The 21,039-nt window shown below is 53.8% G+C and overlaps 2 protein-coding genes across 2 annotated transcripts in view; both read left to right on the forward strand.

The window, feature by feature from the left end:
- Positions 1 to 751: 751 nt before the first annotated feature.
- On the forward strand, positions 752 to 12,574 carry CPN1 (carboxypeptidase N subunit 1). Its single transcript, XM_030487923.1, has 9 exons — positions 752 to 1,107; positions 4,104 to 4,300; positions 4,984 to 5,139; positions 5,625 to 5,807; positions 7,325 to 7,436; positions 7,872 to 8,011; positions 8,316 to 8,415; positions 10,304 to 10,422; positions 12,301 to 12,574. Exons 1-9 carry the CDS (start codon positions 885 to 887, stop codon positions 12,430 to 12,432), a joined length of 1,362 nt encoding a protein of 453 aa, XP_030343783.1. The 5' UTR covers positions 752 to 884; the 3' UTR covers positions 12,433 to 12,574.
- Positions 12,575 to 16,934: 4,360 nt separating this feature from the next.
- DNMBP (dynamin binding protein) overlaps positions 16,935 to 21,039 on the forward strand; it is a 34,672-nt gene continuing 30,567 nt past the window's right edge. The window contains exon 1 of the mRNA XM_030487773.1: positions 16,935 to 16,977. The gene's annotated coding sequence lies outside the window, so the exon portion shown is untranslated. The remainder of the gene's footprint in view (positions 16,978 to 21,039) is intronic.

A 21,039-nucleotide genomic window follows, 5' to 3' on the forward strand; every position in this document is an offset into this window, starting at 1 on the left:
GAGCTCTCTTCTGCTGACAGTTGCCCAGTGCCTGTTGGAGCTCAGTACCCCAGCACACAGCAGGGTGAGACCAGACCTCCGAGCAAAGCTCTCCGTGCTGGTACGTGCCCAGCAGACAACTTCTGCCCCAAACCCCACTTTGCCCTGTCCTCCCGCTGCAACATCCTAGCTCGGCTGCTTGGGTAGGCAGCTGCGGGGAGGGCGATGCGGTCCCTGCCTCCGCCTATACCGGCAGCAGCGGGACTGCCGGGGCAGAGGGGCCGGCGGCGGTGCCTCCCTCTGCTTCCCCAGGAGATGGGGCAGATGAGCAGGCGCGGCTCCGAGCCGGCGGCCGGGGCCCGGGAAGGAGCGGCGGGACCTGCCCGCGGCGGGCAGGGCTGCGGGAGCCCTGCGGGTACCGCTGCCGCCTCGCCGCCATCCCCACCCCGCTCGGCTCCGGTCCCACGGAAGGGCTCGGCGACGGGCATCCACCCCTCCGCTTTCCCCAGCCCCGCCGCTTGTCCGGCTCTTGGCAGCCCCGACGTCCTCCGCAGCCAGTTTTCCAGCCCTGCGCTTCTTCTGCAGTGACAGCCAGTGGCTGCGGGGGCCTGTTTACTGTCCGGTTAATAAGTGAGCTGGAGCAGGGGGGGAAACTTCTCCGACGACGGAGAGCGGGCTCGGCGGCGGGCGGGCGGGCGGAGGGAGCATTCCTGTGCCGCGGGGCCCCGGCGAGCCCCGCTCCCGCCGCCCCCCGCTCCCGCCGCCCCCCGCCGCCCCCCGCCCGCAGGTGCAGGGGGCTGGCACTCGGGAACTGGAAAGAGCTGGTTGGAGTTTGCACTTTAAGCTGCCGGCTGAGAGGGAGCCGGGGGCCCGGAGCTGGTGCGAGCGCCCAGCGCCGCGGGAGGATGCCTCGGTGGCTGCGGTCCCTCGTGGGAGCGCTGCTCCTGCTCGAGGGGGCGGCCGCCCTCAGCTTCCTCCACCATCGCTACGAGGAGATGGTGCAGGCCCTGTTCCGCGTGCAGAGCCAGTGCCCCTACGTCACCCGCATCTACAGCATCGGCCGCAGCGTCGAGGGCCGACACCTCTATGTGCTGGAGTTCAGCGACTACCCGGGCATCCATGAGCCCTGTAAGTACGGGAGGACGGGGATGGTGGTTTGGAGAGACCGGGCTTCATTGCCATGCTTCCTGCCATGCAGCACTGTTGGGGGTATCTCCTTTTCGAGTCAGGACTCCTGGCAATCCCCGGGTGTCAGGCAGTGCCAGCTCCAGCAGCGACCCCCAGCCACTCCAGGGACGAGCATGAAAAGCCTGCACGCATGCACCATGCTTGCGTGAGCTGCAGCGTGGCCCAGGTGTGTACTTTGGACAGAGCTCTGGTTTTTCCGCGCAAGTTAATGCGATAACGTGGGCAAGTCCACCCCAGCACCCCACCTGCCCTGCCATCCTCTCCTTTCCAAAACAGGGTTGTGCAGGCAAGGGAGGCAGCACCCACCCCTCAGCCTTCGCTGCTGGATAGTGGCAGGAGGGAAGAGTTCAGCCTTTCCTCTTTCAGACCCCAAAGCCAGGGGCATCGAGTGAGGGACCACAGCAGAGCGGGCGCTGGGCTCCTGCAGCCTCACCAGCCCTGCAGGCTGTGCAGCCCCTGTGACAGGCTGCTCTTGGGAATCTCTACCTGCTGCCACGTGGCCCTGCGGAGCCTTGGCAGCAATGGCCCCTTGGGCTGCTGCCTGTGCAGCATGGAGACACTGCCAAGCCAGACCTTGCTGGCAGCCAGGTGCCCCTGGGGGGCCCGAGGGGACCAGCCGGCTCTCTGGGATGGGGCTGTGCACACAGGGCTCCTGCACTTCCCCACCTTGTGCCCCTGGGCCGCAGATGCAGACAGGGCTCTGCCTACTCTGTGCAGGATCGTTTGCCTTTTCACATCCTGGCTGGTGTGGTTAAAAGCGGGGGCTGACAAGTCCAGGCAGCCATGTCACATGGAAAACTGCCAGCAGCGCTCCTGGGGTGAGCAGGACCTGTACCTCAGTCCCCCTCGGCGGAGCAGCCCACCCAAACCCCTCAGCACCCCATGCTTGGCAGCAGCTTGCCCAAAGACACACTGCGCCAGGGGCACACTGCTCCCCTCCTGCGGCCCAGAGTATCACCTTCAGGGGTGCCAGGAGGTGGGATGGGAGGCTTCCCACCCTGACCACCTCTGCTCCAGCCCTGTTCGATGCAGGGAAAGCTTCATGACACTGAGGACACCTTGGGCACCTCCACAGCGCATTAGGGGCTGATTCAAAGCAAGAAGTGAGCAAAGGGCACTGGCAGTGCACCACTGGATTTTAGACTTGCAGAACCACAGGAGAGCAGCTGGAAGGGCGGCAGGAGTGACCAAGGTCTCCCCTGCCCCAGGCGGGCAGCATGGACCTGTGGCCCTGCTCATAGCCTGGGCCACTCTCAGCCTGGCACTTTCAGCTTGTAGCACGGGGACTTTGGGAAACTGTGGATTCCCTTGAAGGCCACAGAAAAGCAAGCCTAGAGTCAGTGGGCTTACATGTGGTAATTTGGGCTTGTGTGTCCACATGGATAATGTTTAGGGGTCTGCATACTGAAAAAGGCTGACAAGTCCTGCCACAGACTTGAACAAAGCAGAGAAGGAGAATCCCTGCTGAGACCTTATTTTTTTAAGTAAAAGATGCACATATCCCCAGGACATTTTTATAGCTTTTATAACTGGATTACCTAATTAAATCAGTTCTCATGTCTCTGAAATTTAACCAGGTCAAAACATGTTGCCCACCTGTGGTGTCCTGCGCTGAAACACAGTGATCAAAAGAGATGGAAAAGCAAAATCTTTTGCCAAAATTAGAAATTTTTTTAGAGTCTGTCTTCAACATACCTGGATGCAGTGTCTCCTCGCCACACGGCAAAGGTGCAGGGGATTTTGGAGGCAGCAAATGTCCGACATGGGGCTGTGGTGCCTTTTGCCCCATGGATCCTGATGGACACCATATGTGGTGGCAAGGCTGCACACTGTCACTGTGAGTCTGATCGCTGCTGGTGGCCAGAAAACTCACAGTACAATGGGAGTCTCAAGCTCTGGCAAGCTGACATTTATAACAACACCCTATTTTTTCCTGACCCTTTCATGTGAAAGTCAGGCTCCCTCTTTCTAACTGAATTCCTCATGTCTCTTTCATCCTACCAGTGGTGACTCCAGCCTGCAGTGGGACATTTTCTTTTCCTACAAGTAACTGCTTTAAAAGACCCCTTTGGAAAGCATAACCCATCCCTCATGTGTATTGCCTCTCTTTCAGCAGAGCAGCGAGTCCTGCTCCAGGCACTGCCTGCCTGTGGTCTCCAAGTCTGTATTTTGAGACCTCATTTTAGAAAAGACAGCGGCAAGAGACCTTTCTGTTCATACTGGAGCTTCCTGAGGGACAGTTTGATTCAACCCAGCTGCTGAGGGTTTCTCCAGGCTCTTGTCCCTGTGTCTTGAGGGTGAGGAAGCCCCTAAGTCTTTTCCTTGGAGGCAGGTAGAGGGGAGGGAGAGGGGAAACCACTGCTGCCTCCCACTAGCACAGGAGTCAGGGCTGGCAGCCACCGCCAGAGGCAAGTTCCAATGAAAGAGCATGGCTTACCCCAAGCCAAAGATTGATTTTATCCTGCAGGGTAATGAAAAGCTCCTTAAAGCACACAGAGCAAGGAATGTGCCGTGTAGGTGAGAAGCACTGAGAGCAAACTGCAGAGGGGAGAGGTGGAAGAAATGTCCCCTCCACTGCCACCCACCGCAGAGCTGGGAGAGGCACCTCAGAGCAGCAGCAATCCCGCCCGTGCTCCCTGGTCCCTATGTGTTGCCTCTCCCCAGCCTGCGACCAAACCACCTGCAAACACATCCTCTTGTGCTCTCCAAAGGCAAGGAGCAAGCCGGTGGAAAGCCTGAGCTGTGGCAAAATGGAGGAGAGCCCATATGGGCACTGTGCCACTCTCCATCACTAAGGGTTGCATTTTCCAAGGGAAAGGGCCATTTCACAACATTTATTGGGGGTCCCTTGGGCTTGCCTGTGCTCCCTGCAGCACGAATTGGCTCTTTCCCCCTTCCAGTCCTGGCTGATTGTGTCACTGTCTTGCTCTCTCCAGTGGAGCCGGAGTTCAAGTATGTTGGGAACATGCACGGGAACGAGGTGCTGGGCCGTGAGCTGCTGCTGCAGCTCTCAGAGTTCCTGTGTGAGGAGTACCGCCGGGGCAACGAGCGGATCACCCGCCTCATCCACGACACGCGCATCCACATCATGCCCTCCATGAACCCCGATGGGTACGAAGTGGCTGCCAAGCAGGTACCGGGCAGCGATCACCTCCTCCTGCCGGGTAGGGGCAGAAAGCCCTTCAAATCCCTGTGGGGTCCCCTTCACTGTGGCTATGGGGAGTGGCTATCCTTCCTCTCCATGCCCTGCCAAATGTGTCCCACCCAACCGGTGTCACTGCTTCTCACCACCCATGGCAAGGGCTGTGAGTCCTGCCACAGGTGGCCCTGGCAAGTGACGGAGGAGACTTCCTACGCCTGACTTACTCTCCCCAGAAGTTCTTTGTCACGGGAGGGTCACTGCGAATCCCCTGCCCCAGGCTCAGGAAGTGGCAGCTGAATGCCACTGTTGTGAGCAGGCAGAGACATGGGGGATGGGACAGGGGGGAAACCCTCTAGTCCTCCTTCCAAAGGCTCACCCATTCTTTTGTACTGCTAGACCTCATGGAGTTATTTTATTCATGGCTCTTTCAGTTGAAGCAAGTTGAAATTGTTTATTTGGCTTGTGCCTTGCTCTGTCACCCTAGAAAACGAAGATACTGTTACTGACTCTCCCTGTCAGTACCAATACTCTTTACTCTCCTGCCAGCAATAACATGCATGTTATGACTCAAAGGCACTGATGCACCATTACGATGGCCGGTCCCCACTGCCCTGACACCCAGCCTGCCTGTGCCCACCCTGTACTCACCCCCGTGATGCACCTCTGCCCCGCAGGGCCCAGACAGCAATGGATACTTAACAGGGAGGAACAACGCCAACGGAGTGGACTTGAATCGCAACTTTCCCGACCTCAACACATTCATGTACTACAGTGGGGAAATCAGTGGGCCAAATCACCATATCCCTCTGCCAGACAACTGGAAAAGCCAGGTACTGATCTGGGATGTTGTGAGGGTCACAGCATCCTCTTAGAGGGGCACAGCATGCAAGCAAATACACTGTCCTTTGGCTTGCACAGCGCTTGTCTCCTTCTCCATGCCTTCTGCATGCAGAGAAATGATGTAATCCTGTCCCCTGTCCCAGCTCGCACTTCTGCCAGGAGAGGCTGGCACCATGGCCAGCTTGGGGAGAAGGCTGAAATGCAGAAGGCAGAGAAAGTGGCACTTGCTGGCTAATGCCTGTGCCTCAGGTTTTGGTGCTGTGCTGGGAGAGCTGTAACAGGGTATGCACAGGAGGAGCCTGCTCTGCATATCAGGACAGGTGGTGGAGAACGCAGGAAACTGCAAGGGCTGAAGCAGACCAATTGCAGGGCAGGGTCTGATGTGACCGATCATGCCACAGCCTGATGTGGAGTAGTAGCCGACCCAGAGGTGGCTGAGCTCTTCTCCTTGTCCCCATCCCTCTTCTGCTCACAGGTGGAGCCAGAGACGCTGGCTGTGATCCAGTGGATCAGCAGCTACAACTTTGTACTGTCAGCCAATCTGCACGGTGGAGCAGTGGTGGCAAATTACCCCTATGACAAGTCTCAGGACCAGCGGTTCAGGAGCCACCGGCGCACGGTCAACACTCCTACGCCTGATGACAAGTTGTTTCAGAAGGTGAGCAAGGCGCCGGTGGGTGTGAGCATTCCTGCAGCTCTGCCAGGGTGCAGCATGCAAGAGCTGGCTGGGAGTCGCTGGTCACTACCTCATGCAGGAGCTGAGCCAAGAAACGTGTTGGAAATAACCATTTGCAGACTACAGCATTTCTGCCAGCCACCAGCTCATGAGCCAGGTCAGGGCAGTCCCACCATGAGCAGGTCCCACCACACAGACAAGCCGATCTTAATCCTCAGGAGTCCTTTTCTTTGTGCCATGCTTGGGTTACCCATAACCCCAGTACCACCAGTGCCACCCCACTCTTCCAGAGCTGAAGCCTGCTTCCAGCTTTGCTGCACCATCACAGCACGCATATATTTGGGTTTTTTTTCCTAGAGCAGTGGCAGAGTCTGGCTGGGGTTCTGCTGAGAGCAGGATAAGGGAGGTGGGTGCCCAGCAGGGGTTTGCAGATGGTGAAGCGTAAGAAGTAGAACAAAAAAAAAGCACCAAGAGCATAGGCAGACATCAGGAAATGTATGGGTCTGTGTTGCTGATCCTGCTAGCACTAGCTGAAGCCTGTGGTTTTTATCCATTGTTAAAATGTCCCAGAAAACAGTGTCTTCAGTCACCGCTTCCATTAGGAAATGCCGGAACAAGAAAAAGCAAGTCTGCGTTAGAACAGTTAATGAGAAAAATAAGTCTGAGCTGGAGTTCAGCCTTCTCTGGAAGCACAGGCTGTACAGGGGCTTGCCAGGACCTGCTGGGATCAGGGCTGCTCTCGGACCCAGATGTGGAGAGGCTGCAGTGTGGGGCGTAGGCTAATGATACCCACATATCCTCAGAAGTCAGAAATGTAGTGAAGTAGCTGCTGTCCTGCTGACAGAACAAGATTACACCAGCATCTGAACCATAATACAAAGATATAGAGTTTGCATTAGAAAATGCAAACACCGGTCTCTCTTAAATCATGTCTTACACAAAGGACAGGCTTTGGATTCAGTGGCCTTATTTTAGCCCTGCTTTGGTCTAAAAATAAGCAGCAATCTTAATAAGGGCAATAAACAAGCAGTTCCTAGAACCAGAAGTTGCCCAAATTATTTCCTAATCCAAATTCCCCTGATATATATGGTATTTGCATCAGAACTAACACTGGCTAGTTTTCCTCGCATATCTTCTCCCCTTGTTAGTGCCATTTGCTGTGCGGGGGCCAGCTGAGTGCCCCTGCGTGGGTCCAGTGCCCTCCACTCCCCCTTGTCTCAGTGGGAGTAGGGCAGAAGCTGTCTGTGCTATCAACAAGCCTCCAGCTCACCAGATTTCTGTTCTTTCTCCTCCACCTTCACCTGCCTACGTTTTGTAGAGGTCCTGGCCACCTCATGTTGTATTTAACGGCAGTAAAATGCAGGAGCTGTCTCCTGTCTGACTTCCCTCCGACACTCCCCAGCAAAGCCTGTGTGGGAGGAAGGATGTTTTGCCCAGAGCCAGGCAGGATCCCCAGCCACATGGGGCTGGAGAGGTGACCACGGCTGCTCTCTCTCTAGCTGGCCAAGACCTACTCCTATGCCCATGGATGGATGCACCGTGGCTGGAACTGTGGGGACTACTTTGCCGATGGCATCACGAATGGGGCATCCTGGTACTCGCTCAGCAAAGGTAAGGGCTGAGCAGCTGAGCACCACACACAGCAAGGTGCTGAGCTGAGGAGTGGTGAAGGGATAGATGAGAAACCTCAAGACCCTAAGGATGGGTTGGGGAGGGGCTGTGGTGATGACACTGTGCCCATTTACTAGACACCATTCTTGTGTCTGCATCTCAGACCAGGATATGGCTTGGGAAGATGGGACATGGCTTGGGAAAGAGTCACAGAAATAGCTGAGGGTTGCAGAGACCTGCTGTGTACTGCTGGATGAAGGACGCAGAAGGCTCTAGGTACGCTGTTATGGAGGAAGGAGGCTGCACCTGCGGAGTGAAGAGGGAGAGCTGGACAATTCTGGCTGAAGATAGACAGGGGCCAGGAAGCCTGGGACACAGGAGTGGAAAAGGAAGGGGGGCTTGCATTCCCCTGGCACACAGGCTCTTCTCTTCCAGGCATGCAAGACTTCAATTACCTCTACACCAACTGCTTTGAAATCACCCTGGAGCTGAGCTGCAATAAGTTCCCCCCTGAGGAGGACCTGGAGCGGCAGTGGATGGCCAACAGGGAGGCCCTTGTTGCTTTCATTGAAGAGGTAATGGAGTACTCCAGAGAGACCTGCACCCTTGTCCTGCAGGCCTCTATGGGCCCTGATGGTAGGAGACCAGTAGACACTAGGGGCTGAAGGGAAGTGGCCATGGAGCTCACTGGGTGCTCTAGTTGGTGGCCTTTGTGGAGGCTGATGTGTCATAGACTAGCTCTGCTGGGGAAAACCAGGAGAGCCAAGAGTATGGGGAAAGGTAGGGTTGTCCCCAGAGCTCTGCCCTCCTCCAGTGCTCGGCAATACCTCTTGAGCAAAGGAGGGTCCTTGACCCAGCAGTCTGTCTCCCTCCCTGCAGGTTCACCAGGGCATCAAAGGGATGGTGTCAGACGAGAACAACAACGGAATTGCAGGAGCAGTGATTTCTGTTCAGGGAATCAGCCACGACATCACCTCTGGTGAGTTGTTGGTCCCCTTGCATGCTCTCCCTTTTGGATACAGCTTTTTTGAGGCTACTTGGGTACGTGGGAGGATGTTAGCAGGTGAGGCTGTATGTGTGGCCGGCATGGTCCCAAAAACACCAGCTCTGAGAAATGTGCCTGTGCATTCTGAACCAGCAAGGGCTTAGGAAAGCTTAGGAAAGAAAGAGGTGAGAACTAAAATGTAAACCTTATTGTAAAGGACTTCAGAAAGTAACATCCTATTTTATCTGAGAGAGAGGAGAAAATGCATTTGTATGTAACCAAAGAGAAGATTGAAGGAATAATCTCCTCAAGCATTTATCTACACAGAGCTAAATAGCTGATAGCAAAGGGCACGATAACAGAACAAGATGAAAGACTGAAAGTTCAAGCTAGACAAATTTAGACTGAGAATGAAGTGCCACTTGAGTTTATCCAAGTTGTAGTGGTTTCTCCTTTGGTGGCCTATTTTAACCTCCTTTTCATAAATACTCTTCTCCAACTGGACCAGACATTACAGACTGGCTACAGAAAATAGCCAATATTCCAGCTTTTCAGAGGTCAGACTATGAAATCATCAAAACTCCTGGCCGTAGGTCTGTGACTCAGTAACGCTAATATTTGGCACTTATTATGCCAGCCTGCATAGGAAATGGGAGAGTGCAAGAGATCACAGAACCACAATGTGCTGGCTGCAAGAGCCCTCTGGGGTCTCCTGTCCAACATCCTGCTTGGAGAAGGATTTTCCCCAATGTTGGCTGTGATCAGCCACTGCTCCCCCCAGCCGATTCTCACTGATCTTCAGGGATGGAGATCTCACAGCCTCTCTGCTGTCCTGTGCCAGGGATGCACCACCTTCACGGTGAAGCTGTGCTCCCTGATTCACCCTGAAGCTCCCAAGCTGCCATCTGTGGTTGCTGCCCTCTGTGTGTACCTTGGCTCTGCTCAGAGGAGTTTGGCCCCAGCACCTTCAAGTAGCTGCCGGCTGCGAGCAGATCCCCTGCGCCTCCTCCCAGCCAGGCTGAGCCCGGCTGCCCCGGCTCTCTTTGTGGGGCCTGAGCTCTCCCCATGGGTCAGGAGCTCTGGTTCTCCCACATCTCTCTTGACCTGAGGGCACCAAAACTGGACACAATTCCCAAGTGCAGCCTCCCTGGGACTAAACAGAGGGAGAAAATTATTCCCTTTGACCCGCCAGCCACCTTTCCTGTTTTCCCTTGGAAGCCCCTGACTCGTGTCTCAGTCATACCAGTTAGCCCCACTTAAGCCAAAATAACACAGGCTGCCTGTAAATTTGAAAAACCCATCAATTTCCATAGATGGGAATATACTCAAATTGTTGAAGTAATCCATAATGTGCTGCTGCCTCATGGTTGACTGTCCCCTGTCCCTAACTACACCAGTACACAGCCTGTCAAAGTGCTCCTGAGAGGTCCTTACACAGGAAGAATCGGGGAGCAGCTGAGCTGATGAGCAATTAAAACCCTGCTGATAATCCAAATGTGGCAAAAATGTATATGATAGGAATTGTGTTATGTCAGACTGGAGCTGTGATTGCCCTTAGGTCTGCTGTCATCTGACTGGTGAGCGCTCAGATTTGTAGCCTCCCTGCACAGGCACAGCCAATGCTGCTGTACCATCCCCTATTGTTTGGTTTTTACATGTAGATTGACCTCTTTTCCACGGCACTAACGAGACATCACTTGCAGTCTACTAATGGGAATCCAGCCTTGCAGTAGCCAGCAGATTCGGAAGTAAGGCAAAAAATTCCCTGGGTTTTGAAGGCTACACATCCTCAAGGAAGTATACTTGGCAAGACCTACTAGACTACCTTTTGCACTGCTCCTTGTGCATCTTGAGTGCTTTCTCTTCCCACCTTGTGTTCCAGGTAATATGGGGGATTATTTCCGGCTGCTGCTGCCTGGCACTTACACTGTCACAGCCTCTGCAGAGGGGTACCAGCCCCAGACGATTACAACAACTGTGGGCCCAGCTGCACCTTCACTGGTGAGTCAGGCTGCATAGTCATGAGGGTATCCCAAAATGTCTTCACCCCAAGGAGAAAGAAATGCAGCAGATGATGTCTAGGGAGCAACAGAGAAAGGAGATGGGATGTAGAGCATTTTCAGTGGCTATATGGGAGTCTGCTTTGGCCAACACAGGGCTCCCCACAGCTCACAGAGAGGGATAGGGTGAAGGCAATGCTGTGTGCTTCTCAGTTCCTTACTGAGGGTTTGTAACTGCCCTGGGCTGCTGTGCCAGCTCCTGGGTTCCTCTGCCTCTTGGCCCTGGGGAAAGCCCCTGGCTGTCTGGGGATGCTGCTCTTCAGCTGTTCCTCTGTCCTCTGCACTCTTCAGGACATGATGATTTGGGGACAGCATCTGTTCCCTTAGGCTCTGTTATCCCCCTGGCTCTGTGGGTTTCAGTACTCTGCTGTCATCTCCATCCTGCCTGGGACAAAACACATTACCAGACTGGTAGCAAGAGGCTGAAATCTGCCTTGCTTTCTGCCGAGAACAACCAAGACGGATGGTAACCTGGTGCAAAGAAAGAACAGCCAAGCACCTTTGGGAGAAGAAGTGCTTTTGACACCAGTGTGGCCCCTAAAGTGCCTTTCTGAAGGCAGACTGGACAACTAGAAATCACTTATTAAAACAGTGGGTGGTGATTCTCGCCCCTGCTGTTGCCTTGTGAATGTGATGGCACCACAGATACAGCCTCCTCTAAGGGCCAACAAGAGACCCAGGCTATGGCATCCTGGCACATCATTTGCTTCACTGTATGTACACTGGTCAGGCTCTGCCATAAATACACTGTGATGGTTCTCCCACCCTCTGTCTCTTCATCCCACCCTACCCAGCCTCTGAAGTTCTTCCAGAGCTGCCCTTTTATCAGGACTAGAAACCTTCTAATTTTCATCCTAAATTTATTTATGGTCAGTTTATCCCTATTTGTTCTTATGCCAACGTTGTGCTTTAAATAGTTCCTCTTCTTCCTTGGTATTTATTCCCTGATGTATTTATAGAGAGCTGTCAAGCCCAGTCATAGCCTTTGTTTTGCTAGGTTAAGCACCCAGCTCTTTGGCTTTCCTTTTTAAACAGATTTTCCTTTTACCATGTTATTGTAGAAGACTGGTTTGTTCCCTGATGTTCTGATTTTTGCAGAGCTTCCCTCACAGCAGCCCCTTTGTCCCCATTTCCCTCTGCCCCTGCAGCACCTTCCCTACCCACTGTTCACCGCATTCCTCCCCCAGGAAGCCCACACAGCCCCATTCCAGTTTCACCTTTCTGTGTGGCCTCCCCATTCCACGTTTATCTCATCCTATATTCTGCATGCTCCTTATCCCCTTCTCCCTCCTGTACCTGCTTGCATGGCTGTAATGGATGGAGGTTTCTTTCCTGCAATTTTTTTGCTTGGATCTACTGGAAGCACTGGTTGCTGAAAGACTGATTAAGCAGGATTCAGCTAACGAGATGCAACTGAAAAAGGGCTAAACCATCCTGTCTATTAAATATTCACAGAGATGCAAAGCAATGCTATTTCTCTACTCTCTGGTGAGAAAAGATGAAGAAAGAGCATAGCTCAGTCTCTTGCCTTTCACAGCTCATCTTCCAAACAATCCTACGACATCACATTGCCACAGGAGCATCTCTCTGCATAAGAAATGTAGCTGATTGTTAGTACATTTTCCATGGGGGAAAAAATGTTTCCAGCTGATTTAAGAACTGAGTTCCCATTGTATCATAACACTGTTTGAGGCCCCTTATTGCTTGTCTTGGCCCAAGAGTCAGCTTCGAAGGCTAGCGGCAGAGGCAGGTCCTGCAGAGCCCTGAGCCAGCAGAGCACACACACGGTGTTACACAGTTAGTTTTGTTCTCTCTTCAGGTACATTTCCAGCTCAAAAAAGATGTGGTGAGGAAGCCCCTGGAGCGTAAAAACTCAGGAACACGCATGAACAACAAAGCCCTTCAGAAGAAGGTAGTGCCAAGAGCCACCCGCCTGGGGACCCGAAGATGAGGACAGCTCACTTGGCTGAGAGCTGGGGAAGCCGTTTATACGAGGCCTGGCTGATGACTCCAGCCAGTGAACTTTCCAACAGTCCAGCATGAAACTAGCCCAAATTATTAGGTTATTAAACGAGGAAGTATTTAATCCCTGAGCAAATTGTGAAGTCATTCACAACAAAATGTGCCTGCACTGCAGTTCCCCGGGCTCTGAGCTCTTTTCCATCACTTACTCCATGTCAGAGAGCTCTGCTCCCTTCACTCCTGGACTTAGTTGCTACAGCCCATGTGAGATGCCCAGACACTAGTGCATACCAGGAGGAATGAATCCAGGCGCTGGTCTTTGACTGCTGCACTCACAGGCTGGGCATGTGAATCCTGGCACTAGCACTCTGGGTGCCAGTGACACGCTTCTCCCTCAGGTAAGGACACTTGCAGCCTGTAGACCCTAAAGTTAAGGGGAGGTCAGTTTTAGAGCAGTCAGTGATGTGACCAGCTCTGAACACAGTTTGTCCCACACATAGCACAGCTATTGTTGGTTGGCAACACCGCTAGTATAAATGCATCACTGGGAGATGGTGGACCAAGGTCATCTCCTGGCTGATATTTATCTTGATGTGCAGATGGGACTTTCTGGTAGCTGATTTGGATTATTTGTAGTCAGACAGAATGAAATGCTGGCAAAAGCCAAAGATTATCCCATCTCCTTATCTTATCCCATCTTCAGACCCAAACCAGATAGCTCGCTAAAGGGTCTGCTGTAGCCAATACAGACTGTTAGTTTGAGCACAGGAGCAACTAGGTAAGGCCTGACAACTGGTGATAAGTAGAAGTGCAAGACAGGTGATTTGATGTTCCTTTGAGATAAACACCCTGATCCTTGGTCCTCTCAATATGCAACAGGAAAGTGTCATCCATGATGCCAGGGAGTTGCAATTAGGTTAGGGAAGACATGATCAGTGAGGTGGGGTACTACGGGCTGGGCCTTAAAATGCTGCTTAGTCTGTGTGGGCAGGTTTCGAGTGGAAGCAAGAGTAGCGATGAAGCTGATTATTTCCATGGTAAAAATAGCTTAATCAGATAAAACCTTTTTAGCATTTTTCATAGAAAATAAGTAACACCAGAGGGATGAACAGTCCCACCCATGTGCCCCATGTACTTGGCTGGTTATCCTCATCTCCCCCATACAGCCCTCCATTGCACTGGCTCTCTCCATGTCTCAAGCCTGACCAAAAAGCGTCCCCTAGACATCCCCTTGCTCCTCCTCTTTTGCAAACATCTCTTCATCTCTTGTGAGCAGCCTCTACCACCTTACTGAATACGTAATACCCTGCACTCCATCCCTCACCATCACCTCCTCCTCTGTGTCTGCTACAAGATGCTAGTGGCATTTTCAGCCCTAGCAGCACACACGCTCTTGTAGCTCTGCCTGCTAACAGAAGCTGTTTCTCTGTCATGCCTGTTATTGGAAAGGCAGAGCAAACTGTCCCTCACAGGGTATTTATACAGGCTATTGCAAAAAAGTGCCAGGAATGGTAATGCACTTAACCTTGGCTGTTAGGGACTTTGGTCTGCAGAAGCCAGTGTGTGCTGGAGACAATGACCAGTTCCATATTCACATGAGAATTCAGATTCTGTAATTTTCTATCTTTTTGTGATGGAAGTGAAAAAAAGATGGTGAGGCCAAGATCTTCAAACTCCTTTGTGGTTTAACTCCTTGTTCCCTGGCAAGCCCAGCAGCATCACCTCAGATCCTGGACCCTCCTGTTTGAAGCCATCTGTCAGTGCACATTCACCCAAAAAGATTTCCTGGTGGATGTGCAGGCAGGATGCGGGAGGCCACCCTTTATCCCACAGCCTGGCCCCATGCAGCATGCAGAAGGGTCTGCTGTCACCACCTGTCCAACCCCTGTGCAGGAAGATACTGCTGCCCCCAGCCATGGCACCAGCTCAGCTGGCTGAGCTAACCACTCACCTCTGAGGATCTGTGTGAAGCTGAGAGCAAGGAAAGGGCTCTCAGGGAGCAGCCCTCAATTGGGTAATTCAGCTGGGCAGTCCTTGGGCAGGGCGATGCTCAGCCGGCACAGAGCTGCCCATGCGACCCGCATCCCAACCGGTCGCCTTGCTGAGCCTGCTGGCTGCAGGGCGCTCTCATGTTGCCCTCTTGTGGTCCTAGAAAATGCAGAACCATCTCAATTCCCTTTACTTTTCGAGGGCAGAGTCAGAGGAGGGCACTTCTCTAGAACAGGACAGCCAGCACAGGAGGCCACATCACTCACCCTCGTAGGTTGCTGTGAAGCTGGCAGTGCAGCAGCAAAATTAGAGTCTCAGTCACAAGTTTTTCCCTTACAAGAGGGATCCTGTGAGATACAACCTCCTGGAGGACTGACTCTGTCTGTGGGCTGGGAGTTGTCCAGCTCATTCTCCTCCCAGCTCTGAATATTTTTGTGTTGAACAGTTTGGTAAGGCTCCACTTGGCCATGGCTGAGCTCTCCACGTGAAAACATGATTACAAAATGTTTCTTGAGGCAGCACTCGCTTAAGTATGCCTCTCGCAGGCTTGCCATGAACTTAGCCCCCCGTGTTGCAAGAAGCATACCAGAGCTAAACCTTTGGACGTAACATCTACAGCACAGTGGTTTCGCATTCTTTTGAGGCTCCAGTCAAGGCAAACACAGTTGACAGGTTCGTGTCAGAAGACACAGCAAACAGTCGATCCTCCCCATCCTCTCTGGGCCACTCATGATTTTATAGATCTCTTCCTCCACCCTATGTCCTTCTTCCAAGCTGAAGAGTCCCAGCCTACACAGTTGTTCACTGTACAGTCTGTTCCCACACCTCTGAGCATCTTTAACCGCCTGCCTCAAAACCTTCTTCCATTCTCTTTTAACTTTTCTGAGATGAGGGGACCAGATCTGTATGCAAACACTGGAGAAAAATATAAACAAACTGAAGCCAGGCCCAGAAGAATGAACCAAAACTCTTACAAGCAAAGCTGTGAGTATCTGGGGGTAAGCAGAAACCCCACTGTGGAGGGCAGATGAGACTCTCTGCATGCAATGCATGCTGCTTTCTGTGGCTGGCATGGAAGAGGCAGAAAAAGGGAAAACACAAGTAGCTGAACTCAAGAGTGAGACAGCTCTGCTGGGAATGTCAGCAGACAAGAGCTGGTCATGGCAGTGACCTGAAAGGCTGGAGGTACTGGGATGACAAAAAACAAAATAAAAAAACAAGTCAAAACCTCTCTTAGCAGTCAAAACCAGCAGAAATTTAGGGTGAAAGGACAACATCTAGAGCTCTGTGGGAGGGGCTGTGTCCATTCTTCAGCTCCAGCAAACCATACACAAGCATCCATACCTGCGGGGAAGAGAGCACCCAGCTCCCCGTGCAGCTCCAGGCGCCGTGCCAACAGCATCAAGCCATGACAGCACAGTGGGTCCCTGCCTCAGGAGAGCAGGCGGGGAGTCAGCGCCCAGCCTGTGCATGTACCAACAAGACTCACGGCAGTGCGTGCAACGCACCCTGCACACCCCGCTCCTGGCTGGTGACAAGCCAAGCTGGGATCTGCATGGTTGCCATGGAGAAGTGTAGCTAAATGCACTAACAAGTGCCAAACGGTGGTAACTGCTATGGGGGCTGACAGACTCCGGGCTTTACAGGGTGTTGCTGAGGCATGGTATCCCCTGGGGCATAGAGGCTTTTTTTGGCCTGCCAGGAAAACTAGTGCAGGACCTATTGCACTTGGTGTGCCCGACCCCCGTGTGATGCACAAAGTGGCTCTCCCTGCCACGGCTTTCTGCCGGGAGCTATTTGTTTTTCCCCATCTTGGTGCTCTGACATGATCTTACGGTGTATCTAAGCAGCCAAGCCAGCTCCTAGCAGCAAAACCGAGGCTGCACCAGATGGACAGCATAGTCCTACTCATCAGCTGCTGCCAAAGCTGAAGCCCACGAGGCAGCCAGAGACATCCAGGAGAAGGCAACAGCAGGCAAGGGGAGCCCCGGCACTGCTCGTGTCTGCGCGGCGGCCGCACTTTGTTGGGCAGAAGTGGAAGAGGGTTTGCACAGGCAGCTGCTTCTCTTGCTCCACGCCAGGCTCCTGGGTGCTCTGCCAGCACCCTAGCATGGGTGCATGGTTCACAAGTGCTGTGCCTGGCCTGCTGGCGACCGGCGTGATTGCACCCCACGCTGGGCAGCGTGTCTCACGTCGGGGTGTCCCCGTGGGCCGCCGGAGGAGCTGCCAAGGGGGATGTCCTCATGTCACCCGGCCCCAGGGCCCCACCGAGGCTCCGGGCGCGGGCACCAGGCTGCGGGCCCGGTCCCGCGGAGCAGCTCCGCCTCCCAGCGCCGCCATGCCTCGCCCGTCGGGCCGGGCCGTGCGGAGGCAGCTGGGCGGCGGGGCGGGCTGCGGGGCCGGGCGGGGCCCTGCGAGGCCAGGCGGGCGCTGGGGGCCGGGCCGGCCGGGGCCCGGGCGGGGCTGGGCGGCCGTGGGGGGCGGAGGCGGGAGCGGGACCCGCAGGGCCGGAGCGGCCGCGGCGTCCGGAGCGGGCCGGGAGAAGGTAGGGACCCGCTAGAGCGGCCGGCGGGAGCCGGGTGCTCCCTGCCTGCCGCCGCTCGGCCTCGCCGCTGCCCTGCTGGCCGGCCGGCCGCCTCCCCCCGCCCTGCGCGCCCCCTCGGCCGCCTGGCCTGCGCCTCCGCCGGGCCCCCGCCGCGGCCCGCTTCGGTCCCCGCCTCTGCTCCCGCCTCAGCCCGCCGCCTCCTGCCCCGCCCGGTGCCTTCTGCTCTTGCACCCTCTCCCCCGCGCCGCCCCGCCGAGGTCGAGGCCCTGCCTGCCCCGGGGGCTGCCCTGGCCCGTGCTGGCCGGCCCGGCTGTGGTGGGTGCCCCTGGCTGGGTGCTGCTAGCTCGGGTAGGGTGCTCTCCCCTCGTGCCAGCAGCCGGGCTGCGGCAGCGTGTGGCACTCCAGCCCAGCTGGGTGCTCGCTGTACCCCCTGGCTCTGTCTCATGGTGCCCATGCTGCCCTGGGAGCGTTTCGGGCACCTCAGCAGTGAGGAGCAGCCATGGGGTACAGTGGGAGCCGCCTGTCTACCCCCCAGGTTGTGTCCCTTTGGCTTTTGGTCTGTGCAGGCAGTGGAAACCGGGGGTGATCACCCACCAGGCAGGCGTGCAGCTGGTGGTAGCTGACAGTGGCTGGACAGCTGGTTGCAGGGGAGCACCTGGCCCTGTAGAAACTGGGCGTCCAGGCCTGGAGTGGTCTGGCACCATGAGCCTGGAGCGATAGCACTGGTGGAGGGTGGCACAGGTGGTTGCACACGGGGAGCTCCCTGCCTTGCACACGGAAGCTCCACGCTGCAGTGCTGTGCCTTCCCTGGGTGCTCCTCAGACCATCCGCTCTGCTTGCACCAGCCTGAGAAGAGAAACTCAGGAGAGTTCCATGTTTGTTCTCACCCCAGCAAATGCAGACCTCTCTATGTTGCTGCCAGTCTGACACTGTTGCCTTGTACTTTAAGAGCGATGAACTGGAGGTGCCTTCTCCAGTGGCCTTGCCAGGGGATGCAGGCTTGGATCACCCTCAGCACCATCTGAGAGGCTGCAGCTGTTCCTGTACTGACACTTTTGCTGACCCTGAGCAGTTCCTCAGCTGATCCTGTCACTGACGCAATTTGGCCTCTTGGTTCAAACAGCTCTGCTGCCTTCTGAAGTATTCCCCACACCTCCATCCTATCACATCTCATTCCTCTTGCTGTAGTACCTAGGAAGCCTCTAGTTGTGTCTTAAGCATTAACATCTGTTTTGAAGTTTGTCGTGTTTCCATGACTTTCTGTTCCCTCTGAGAAGGCTCTTGCTCCTCTTGCCTCTGCCATTCTCTCCTTTGCTTCCATTGCAGTCCTATCTTTTCCTCTGCAAAAGGTCTGAAAGAGTTTGTAGATACAAGATTTGCAGTTTTGCAGATGCTTTGCCAAATACAGCCTCTATACCGTGCTACAAGACGTCATCATCATCCCCCTCATCTTGACTCACTCCTCTGGCTGCAAGTCGTGCTGGGCATTGTGTCTAAATGTGTCCTGCTTGTTTGTGAGGCCCTCCGTAGCTGGCTTCTGCTGTTCTGTTCTTGAAATCCTTTGCTCTGCCAAGGCCAAAGGTTTCAGTTCTCTCTCCAGCTGCTCTGCTTAGGATTAGCATTAGAAACTAATATGAACATATAGCCATTCTAGAGAAATGTGAACATGGTAGGGGGGAGACAGGAGGGGAACAAAAGGGACGGGAGGAACTGAGCAGTAGGAGAGACGAAAGGAGTGACACTCGGAGCCCTGCAGAGCACCGTCTCTGCTAGCTATCATGGGAAGCGTGGCTGTGTGACGTGTCAGGATTCTGCGTGCAATTGAGGCATCCTTGCAGTGGGTGACTGTTCAGAAGGACTTTGTGATGGTGGTGATGCGAGCTTGGGTGTGACAGCCTGAGTTGTGCTTAACTTAGCACTTCACTACCTTAACTGGTAATTTCCCCTTGACCTCCACAAAAGTATTTTTCTAATCACGTTCTAAGGATTGCTCAACCCCACTTCCGAGTGACACAGCTTTTACTTTGTCATATTTTTAGAACCTTTCTGTTAGGTATAAAATCTGTTGCTGCTTTCTCAGGAGCACCTAGGGGATCTGCAAGGCAGAGGTATCAGCAAAGTCCTTGCTGGGGATTTAGGTTCTTCGAAGATAAAGAGCAGTGCTGAACAGGAGCGAAGAGTGGAGCTTCCAAGTCAAACTCAATTTCTAGGTTTCTGGACTCCCTGCCCAGCAACCAAAGCATTGTAATGGGATTCTGTCCAAAAGCTATCTTAAAATGTTGTTCAGGGTGCAAAGTCAAGTGCTCCACTGTTAAGTAATGTCCTTGTAGCCCCAGTTCAACCTGTTTTGGATACGTACTCGAGGTGTAATGACTAATTTTGTAATTGTATGCTACTTACCCCCTGCAGCCCAGCCAGAGGTACCACACAACAGAAGTGGTGGTGTTCTTGGGGTTTTGTCTGCTCTTTATTGTAAGTTGTATCATTTTAACCTGTCTGCAAAAATGGCAAGAGAGACAATCATGTGCGGGTGGGAGAAGACAGGACTTGGTAATGGGGTCTGTAGGGCGCATGCAGCCACTCCATACAGAATTTGGAAACTCTGTCTCCTAAGCTGGTGTTCTGGGCTTTGCGTGCTTGGGTCCCCAGTGCCAGAGATTAAATATCCATCACAGTCTCCTTGCTCACATGTTGTGGCAAGGTATTCTGCTTTGCATTAAAAATTGATGCTGCGCTCTAGTTTCCAGATGACTTTCATTTGCTTGCTGTCTGGCACAGCACGAGCTCCTCTTCCTTCCTCCCTCCAAGCTACACTTACCCCACGCAAATGCCACCAGCCTGCCCTCGGCCATGTCCCGCAAAGGAGCAGGTGAGAACAGCATGACAGCCAGGGCCCAGCTGGTGAAAAGTAGTGGTTTGAATGACTTGTGTGGTATGTGGCAGAGCTCCTGTGGCAAATACCCCAAACTTCCGCATGTGTGGCGGGAGGCGAGAGCTTGCTTAAGCAGCCCTTGTTCTTGGTGGTCCTGGTTCTGGAGGGCTTGATGATCAAACCTAAATGTATTCATTCCAATCAGTTTTGGTCACAGTTAAAGCAAAAAAAAAAGCTGTTTCTTTTTAAAGTGAGGAGATTCCTCTTCCTTCTGGGAGCCATATGGGGTTAGGAGGTGGAGTGCTGAAGAGTAGATCTGGTGTTTCCCACTGTGTGAAGCTCAGTGGTGGGGCTCTTTGGGATCTGCTGAGACAAGCAGCACATCTTAACGAGAGGCTGCAGCGGTCAGCATTTTCCCAGTGGGAGAAGGCTGCTCTCCTCCACACCATTAGTTGGGGTTTTGCCCTGCTTGCTGCATTGTCCATTCTGTCTGGATTCATAGGGTCAGCTGTCAGCTCTGCAATTTGCTGGAGCCACAGTCCTACTATCTCCAGCCAGGGCCCATGCAGCCTGGTTCAACAGGGTATTATTTATCCCACCCAGGAATGTGCAGGCAAGCAGGGACCTCTGGCAGCTTACAGAGCAGCATGTTCTGCTCCGAACGGGGAGAGTGACTGCGGCTGGCAGCGGCTCTGAAGGCTGGTGTGAGCGGTTGGGGCGTGCTGATGTGCAGGCAGTGTCCTACCCTCAAAGTGTGGATGAGGACTGTGCAGGCTGTGCAGATTCAGTGGGGTAAGGAGGAGGGAAGGAGGGCTGTTGGATTTGGAGGCCATGGAGAGGAACAGAGGAAAAGCGTAGGAATGCCTCAGCATGTAGCTAGAAAGTTTCTGTTCTTGACACAATGGTGCGGGAAGCCAAACATCACTCCTGGTTTCCTCCAGCTGCATGTGAGGTATCTATTCTGCAGCCTAGAGTGTAGTGAGAGCTGCAGAAGGTCTCTTGTTGAAGCCAGCAGCTGGAGGGTGCATCTCTGGGGATGGATTGTGTTTACAGTGAACAGGCATTGAGCTGTAATGAGTGGAAGGAGGCATGAAAGCACCTAGATGAGATGCATGTAGTTTTTCAATTTTTTAAAAAATTAACAAATGGAGTATTTGTTTAATATTTTTAATATTAATATCTTTAATCAT

The sequence above is a fragment of the Strigops habroptila genome, chromosome 5 (genome assembly GCF_004027225.2).
Source record: "Strigops habroptila isolate Jane chromosome 5, bStrHab1.2.pri, whole genome shotgun sequence".
Taxonomy (NCBI): domain Eukaryota; kingdom Metazoa; phylum Chordata; class Aves; order Psittaciformes; family Psittacidae; genus Strigops; species Strigops habroptila.

Excerpts from the sequence above, each read along its gene's own strand:
- CPN1 (XM_030487923.1), top strand. The coding sequence starts at position 885 with ATGCCTCGGTGGCTGCGGTCCCTCGTGGGAGCGCTGCTCCTGCTCGAG. Across the intron at positions 7,437-7,871 it reads CTGGTACTCGCTCAGCAAAG|GCATGCAAGACTTCAATTAC; the intron begins GTAAGGGCTGAG and ends CTTCTCTTCCAG. Across the intron at positions 8,416-10,303 it reads CAGCCACGACATCACCTCTG|GTAATATGGGGGATTATTTC; the intron begins GTGAGTTGTTGG and ends CTTGTGTTCCAG.